At 35.8% G+C, this 8,083-nt stretch overlaps 1 protein-coding gene across 6 annotated transcripts; it reads left to right on the plus strand.

The window, feature by feature from the left end:
* Nucleotides 1-347: 347 nt before the first annotated feature.
* Nucleotides 348-3,186, plus strand: LOC113710150 (uncharacterized). 6 transcript variants are annotated; one of them, XM_027232987.2, is made up of 3 exons: nucleotides 348-463; nucleotides 1,234-1,919; nucleotides 2,621-3,186. In XM_027232987.2, the coding sequence occupies exons 2-3, from the start codon at nucleotides 1,262-1,264 to the stop codon at nucleotides 2,953-2,955; spliced, it is 993 nt and encodes a 330-aa protein (XP_027088788.2). In that variant the 5' UTR covers nucleotides 348-463; nucleotides 1,234-1,261; the 3' UTR covers nucleotides 2,956-3,186. The 6 variants fall into 6 exon arrangements, with proteins under 6 accessions (XP_027088788.2, XP_027088787.2, XP_071921608.1 ...); XM_027232986.2 differs by having other exon boundaries at nucleotides 354-463; nucleotides 1,191-1,919; XM_072065507.1 differs by lacking the exon at nucleotides 348-463 and adding an exon at nucleotides 476-1,044 and having other exon boundaries at nucleotides 1,191-1,919.
* The last annotated feature ends 4,897 nt before the right edge of the window (nucleotides 3,187-8,083 follow it).

Genomic DNA, 8,083 nt, shown 5'->3' on the forward strand with positions numbered 1-8,083 from the left:
GAAGAAAATTTGTGTTCATGGGGTAGAGACTCCAAAAAAGGTCACACAGTGATGATTATTCCAATTCCCAAAATTCTTTCATTAATACTACACCATTGCTTCTATAATGTGATATCAATGATAATTGCTGCATGGTTTGTGGAAGACCTGAATGAACCTTAATTTGTACTATATAATATACCAAAATGTACTACAATATTTTCCAAGAGGCTTTATTATTCACCCATCTTTTCTGAAAGATAGTCATCATACTGGACTGGTGGCTATGATTGCTGCTGGCTTGGCCACGTGTTTGATGATGGTTCTCAAAAGAATTCTGAGTCTCTCCCATGCAGGCAGCAGTTGCCCTTCTTCCCCCTCTCTCTCCATCTCTCACCTTCTCTCTCTCTCTCTCTCTCTGAAAGTTTTTGGGGGTTGTGGATATGTCAGGTTGAATGGATTCTTTTGGCCTTTTCTTATAATGGTATGCATTCTACCCCTACAAAACTTCTCTTTCTCTCTCCCTTTCTGTCCCAGCACTCCAAGTAGGGGAGTAGTGGATTGAATCAGTAGTTTTAGATTTCAACTTTAAGCTTTCAAGATATTTGAAGATTTTAAGGGGGTGGAGTGGACTCTTGCAGAGCCTTGCAACAGATACCAAAGTTTCCTAGAGTCCAGCCTCAGCTCAATAAAAGATGTCCGGCCAAATTTAAAGAAAGTTGGAACAAGATAGTGGGATTACAGGCAACATCTTACTATCTTAGCTTAGCTTTATAGTTTATGGTATACTCATCATCATTAGCTTATGCAGCTATGCAAGAGCCAATAAGCCATATCATAACTATAGCATGAAGGTTTGTTCAAACATGCAAATTTTTTGCAGCCAAGAAAACTTAACCAAAATCCTATGTCCATGTTTGGCTGGTTTTGGTTCACCCCATTTGACCCTTTTGCCCATATTAGCATTCTGATCAACTCTTTTATTGTCGGAACTTTAAAGTTTCCATTCCTTCAAGATCAAACATCCTGTACAGTACCACAAAGAAAGAGGGGAGAAAGAAAAAAGTGAGATATAAAGGGCCTCTATCTTTTCAGTTTCACCTCTTCCATAGAGTAGTACTGAGATATTTCATATTACTGTCTATCTTTTTCTTTTATCTCTCTCTCTCTTTCTCTCAATGCTTTGTTGTTGGTCTTTTTCATGCATATAGTGATGGCTAATCAAGGTGGTAATAATGTGCTGAGAGACTACAGGAAAGGGAACTGGACAGTCCAAGAGACAATGGTTCTTATAGAGGCAAAGAGGATGGATGATGAGAGAAGAATGAAGAGGCAAGGTGACAGTGTTGGTGGTGAAAAACCAGGAGGAAAACCAGCTGAGCTGAGATGGAAATGGGTAGAGGACTATTGCTGGAGGAATGGTTGCTTGAGAAGCCAAAACCAGTGCAATGACAAGTGGGATAATCTCATGAGGGATTTCAAGAAAGTAAGAGAATATGAGAGGAGATTGGCTGATCATCAGCAGCAGCTTATTACTATTGGAGAATCGTCTTCGGAAAGAGAAAGATCAGATGAAAAATCGTATTGGAAGCTGGAGAAAAATGAGAGGAAAGCTAACAACTTGCCTTCAAATTTGTTGCCTCAGATATATGATGCATTGGTTGAGGTAGTGGAGAAAAAAGTTCAAAGGGGATCAGTGGTTGGTCTTGTTGGTGCCGGTGGGACTACTGCTTCTATTCCCAATGTGCCGCCTTCTTCAGCTGCTGCTCTTGTAGGTCAGCCTTCTTCATTGCCTCCTTCAATGCAACATCTTCCCATTTCACCTCCAGTTTCAGCATTGCCACTTCCCCCTCCTGTAGTGGCTCAAACACCAGTTCAACAACAACAACAACAACAACATCCCCACACTCATCCATTTTCTCAGCAGTTGCCCACAGTAGGTATTCTTCCTTCCTTCCTCCCACTCTTTGCCCCTTTCTTTGACACACACCAAAGTACACACATTTTTCATAGTCCTTTTGTCAAGGGACCACTTTTAAGTTCCGAACTGCATTTGCCAATAATGATAGTTAAATCAGTTTTTTTCTCTCTTGCCATTGGTAATTAGCATGTTTTAATGGCATTCCATGTTAGTAACTTTACCATTTCTTTCTGATCACATGTGTGCATTATCCTGTTTATTTTGTAGTGTTGCAATGGAGGGAAGGGGGGGGGGGTTTATTAGAATTATACCGTTGCCTATGAATAGCTCAATCCCGTTTTAATGGAATTCCATCTTACAGATTTTTACCATTTTTCCTGATCACTTTAGGATAGTTATCATGTGCTGCTATGTAGAGAGGTTGATTAATTAGAAGTTCACTTTTTTCCTATGATCTAATTAATGAACAAATATTGAATGAAACAGCCCTTGTTGAATAGCATTATTCGATTTTCATTTATGTTTCTTTCCTTGGTTTTCTATGTGTAACAAGGGGAAGTGATAAATTAACATTATATTATCAAATGTTGTTTTCACCATCCTAAACTTAGTAATTCTTGGAGGTTAATGTAGTGAATGCAATTAACTACCTGAAGTTAGAAATACTAGTATCAATCCAGTGGTTTGGAAATGCTTATGTTTTTGACATGTGATAGTCAGATTCTGATACGAGTGAGCATTCAGACTCACCAGCAAAGAGGAGAAGAAGAGGGGAAGGGACCAGTGGGGGAGCAAGTGGTAGCGAATCACATGAAGTTGGCACTGCAATTTCTAGGAGTGCTTCTGTGATAGCAGAAACCATCCAAGCTTGTGAGGAAAGAGAAGAAAGAAGGCACAGAGAACTATTGAGCTTGCATGAGAGAAGATTGCAAATTGAGGAATCAAAGGCTGAGATCAGTAGACAAGGCATTAATGGACTGGTTGATGCAGTAAACAAACTTGCCAATTCTATTCTTGCTTTGGCTTCTCACAAAACCCAATCAACTCCAAAATAGTTACACTAGCTTATATTTAATTGAACATCAATTAATATTTCATCATCAAGATAGAGTATTTAATTGCATAGGGAGCAAGAAAGAGGGAGAGAGACATTAAGATTATCTCATTGGTTTGTACATAGTTTTGATCAAATTGATGGCCATATATGTAACTTGATTACATAGACTTGGGTGTCATTGTAAAAATATTCATGAATGAAACTAAGCAAGCCATTCTTTTGGGGTTTCTTTCTTTTTTTTTTTTTTTTGGTGAGTTTATAATAAGTTTCCACAATCTCTAGACATATTTACCAACATGTTATTTTGCTATACAAAATGAATATCAGCAACATATTGCTTTGGTATACAAGATGAAAATTGGTCTGGATAGAACCAAAGTCTACCAGGCAAGAAAATGGCAACCCAATGTTGGCAATTTCTCTAGGCACCTATGCAACACTAATTGCGTATGTGGAGAAAGTCAATTGGTAAAAACGTTCATCAAACTGATTAGTGAAAGTTACCAACAATTTGTGTGTCCAGAAGTAACCAATTTATAAGATAAGATAAGCTATTTGATGATAAAGTGAAACAAGAAGAAAGAAAAAGAAAGAAACGAAGAAAAAATTCTAAGTGAAGTGATGATGTATAAACAGTATTTTGATATGGAATTTTATGCTACTGACGAGAAGTTCTGAGCAACATGTGTGTGGGTGGGATGGCAAAGCCCCAAAGACTGGTCAAAGGGATCCAGTCAATGATCTCTGGGGTTGGCCAGGCAGGACTACCATTACGAAGTGGCCATTTATGTGTTATTATTGGTGTCAGTCTTGTGAAGGCTGTGCAATGAAAAGGTTGTGCTTTCCCTTTCCCATCACAGGACTGAAGAGAGGAGTTAATACTGGCTCCAATCTTGTAAGCCCTAGTTTACCTTTTCTGACAAAAAGGAACTCAGTTACTGGACCTTTTCCTTTAGGGGTATCCAATCCATTTTTTCCTTTTTCATTGCAAATTCTACACTTTCGAGTTTTGCCCCATTGTGCTTGTGTAGGTCGTGTGTGCAGTGTTGTGTGATGTTTTCTGCTTTCTTCTTTCTTTCTTTTTTTGTCAATTGTATAATATGAAAGTGATTGAAAAATATGTGAAAGACATATTCACAGAAACGTAAATTTTTAATCTAAAAATTAGCAATCTAAACAAGTTTAGGGTGCAACAGAGTCGAGCCCACTCTCAAACATGATTAACCATTCACATTAAGTAGCTCAGTTTGATGCTTGAGCCCGAGCCGAGTTGAAGTCCAAGAAAATTCTTCTTGAAATCGAGCTTATTAGCTGAAATATAACCCTATGATTGTATGCTGAAATAACAGAATTCATTAATAATTAGTATACTTGATATGGTACGAAAAGATTTTGATGGGACAGTTAAGTGTTGAAAGCTATCGAAAGATTAGGTAATCCAAATACCAAAGTAAATGCTAATCCGAATTTGAACCTCTCTGGGATATTCGATCGTCGCACAGGGCTTGTCTAGTGCATCTTATCCCTTAATGTGGTTAGCAGTTTATTATACGAGATGAAATTTATTTAATGCATATTCTCGCGTAGCGATTGCGGTTCCCTTGTTAAAAAAAAAAAAAAAAAGTTAGAACATATCAAAAATTGAAGGAGGAATGGTTCTCAATAACTTTCAAGCTCTACTACATACGAAGATAAGAGTTTATTTTCAGACTTTTAAAGCGCCATACTGACAAGTAACGAATATGGATTGATGCCTAAAGAATGATTATATCAAAGTGGATTATTTATTGGAAAGAACGAAATAATTAATTAGCTCAAAGAGTCAAGTACAAGGTTAGTTAACCGTTATTGCTTTGGGTTTCCCCGATGGCTGTACACACAAGCAAGCAATTAAAATTGTTCTTTTAAATTGGGTGTGTAAGAGTTTTGATCACAGGAAGTACTCCAAAAATTGTGTGCGCTGCTATGTATTTGCACTTCTCCATATATTTTCTCATGAAAAATTTTCCAATAAATTGTCTAATCACCTTGCATGCTTATTAAATTTGTATTATGTCGATAAATATATGGTCACCAAATATTTTCAAAATTTCATCTAGATCACTATACTTCTTTTTTTGTGTCAAATAACCCGTTAGACTCTTGAAATTGCTGAATTTCGACCACTTCGTCTAATAAAATCGGTTAAATCAAGCAATATATGACACACATGAGGCATTTGCTACAAACGTCAAGGCTCCATTGACATTTCACTGGAATAAAATTAGACTACACAATGGATCTAAATTGTAAAACTATGGAATATTGGGGTTAAAAGTACAAGAGAAGAAAACTTTGGGGGACTTGACTATAATTCTCAAAACACACGTTCATTGTCTAGCAACCGAAAACGTCTCTTCTTGCTCTTGTTTTCACTGCGCAAACACGGACACAGTTACCATTTACTAAATTAATTTCTCCCTTCGGTATTTTTATACACATTTGACAGGCATAATTAACCCAACAGTTTTAGGTTTTACACAAGTTAAAATTTGCTAGAAAAATGTTGATCTTTTGATGAAATTGAATTTGATTCATGTCAAATATATGTTTGTTGGGTGGATATGATGATTTTAATGTAATTATGGTTGGTTTTGTACATAATTAGAAAAAAAAGGCCTAAAAAGAAAGTTAATCACTTGTAGAAGATGGTAAAAAGTAACCTCGAGTTATGTTCATCATGAGTTACTAAAATATATCGTAGATATGATGTGCATGTCATGTACAGCAAATTCCACGTTAATTAACCAATTTATTAGATGGAATGGTCAAAATGAATCATTTTAGGAGTTTAGTGGGTTAATTGATGCTAAAAAAAAGATAAAGTAGATTAAATAAGATCTTAAAAATGTTTAGTAAACTACGGTGCAATTGACCCAAAATATGATTCAAATAGAGCTAACCCTGCAAAGTGTCTTGACTTTAATCACCTCATTAATGCTTATTGACTACGTTAAACTTTGGTTCTTTGAAAACGAGTGTTGAATATCCAGACTTCCTTTACCAACAAATCAAATTCAAACTTGACTGTAAAACATCTAGATGCAATAAATTGGATTCAATCGAAATTTTCAACGAGAAAAGAACTATCTTTCTGATTGATTTATTCCAAATGGAGCTTTCAACTAGGAAAATAATACCAACCCCCTTTCCTGAATGCTTTTTGGCTTGCATTTATGGGCATGCAATGTCTGGATTGCATCCCGAGATACATAGTACTATTTACTAATATATTAAGTCCAACATCCCAAGGCTGAAAAGGTTTTCTCCTTGCAACTGGTTCTGTCTATCATGCTTTTTTTTTTTCCGGACACGACAATTATCGTATAACTTATTTATCCTAGATTACAGGGGAGGGGAGCCTAAAGAGGCTGTGTTTGGGACTAGCATGTTTTATCTATCATGCTATTGCAGTAAAAATGCCCCATTTGTAATTCCCATTTGCATGGATTCAGAGTTTTCTGATCTCCTGTAGCAATAGTTTCTGAATACACAGAAACAAGATTAAAGAAACTTCCATGCATGTATGACTTCCTATAACATAATAATGAGTTTCAGTGTATGTAGAACTTGAATCTTCATATTGGACATGATCATAAATCTCTTTGACCGAAATTTAACTATAGCTTGCTATACTAGGGCGAAAAATTGAATATGATGAATAAGTTTTTAGAATTTGCCAACCTAGGGTTTTTTGAGTGCTAGTATTCAAATTGTTTCATGTATTTCATTAATTACTGGTTAATTGTGATCCTTCGAAATTAATCTTTCTTCTCAAACCATGTGGACTAACATGAACTTAATGACATGTGAATTGCAATTGTGTCTTGTCTCTAGATTACTTAATCTGAGTTATTTGAGAACTAATTGCTCAAGAATTGATATTAACAAATAGCACAACTCAAACAACTAAAGGAAACTAGATTAGGGCCAAAAAAAGAAAACCAAGAATCCAAAAATATGAGAATGGAAGCTTCATCTTCTAGGCTTTTATGGTGAATTGGAGGGTTAGCCGATTAGGAAATTCTTGAAAACTACATGCAATTATTAAAGGGCCCTTATCATTAAAGAATTGTTTGAAACAGGAGGCTACTTTCAGATTTGGCTCGTACAAAGCATAGATTGAGTAGCCAATAATACATCCAAAATAGACCTAACATGCTATGGTAGACTAGTAATAGCTGATATATAGTTGGCTTTTATCATTAGAAGCCATTAAAAGGTGCTGAAGAGCATTCTGGTGTTCATATTGGCTAGACGTAGAGCCTGCATTGATGTTTAATCTTTACCTTTTTTCTAAACATTTCAATGCCTTGTCTTAAAGGCCCTGTTTGAACCGCAAATTGCTACGTTTTCCGTGAACACATTTTTCTATCACATTTTTATCTCATTTATATCAAATTGCTACAGTAATTTTTTTTTACAAAAAAATTCAGAAAAATGCAATCCAAACAAGGCATTTATTAAGTCCATCAAGTGATGTATTGTAAATCAAGTACAAAATGTTTCAAATCCTTTCACGTACACTGAAAAAAGAAAAATCTTAAAAGAGTTGCTTCAAATCGGGTGTGTTTTAAATTTTTAACGGCAAAAACTTAAAAATTGTGTTTAGCATGTAAGTTCAACAATATTTTTATAAATTATGGTAAACCAAGCAAACCCCTTATTTTTTTTAGTAGATCTACAATAGACGAGTGTTGGTATGATATTTGGTTAGATGGCCCTATGTGATAAACATGGTACAAGAGTGGGAGGGTTGTAAAATTGTATGGCAAGTACTCACAACTCAACTTACAAGGACGCATTAGGCAGAAGGTACCCGATCCTTGTCCTGGATGCATAGTGTCGGTGTCAACTTGTTTTGCATGTGTTCAATGTTGGAATGTGTTTTTCTTTCAAAAAAAAAAAAATGTTGGAATGTGTTTTTGATGTTTGGGACTCATTCCTATTCGGTTCTTTAAATTAGGGTTCAATTTCCGTTGCCGATAGTGTGCCCACCACTATAGGTGGCAAACAAACCCATTTATTTAAATTTACCCATACTCGCCTATGAATAGATGGGTATAGGTATTTAAAATTTTTGCAAA

The sequence above is a fragment of the Coffea arabica genome, chromosome 9e (assembly GCF_036785885.1).
Source record: "Coffea arabica cultivar ET-39 chromosome 9e, Coffea Arabica ET-39 HiFi, whole genome shotgun sequence".
In the NCBI taxonomy this organism is placed as follows: Eukaryota; Viridiplantae; Streptophyta; class Magnoliopsida; order Gentianales; family Rubiaceae; genus Coffea; species Coffea arabica.

Excerpts from the sequence above, each read along its gene's own strand:
- LOC113710150 (XM_027232984.2), top strand. The coding sequence starts at position 1,181 with ATGCATATAGTGATGGCTAATCAAGGTGGTAATAATGTGCTGAGAGAC. Across the intron at positions 1,920-2,620 it reads TCAGCAGTTGCCCACAGTAG|ATTCTGATACGAGTGAGCAT; the intron begins GTATTCTTCCTT and ends TGTGATAGTCAG.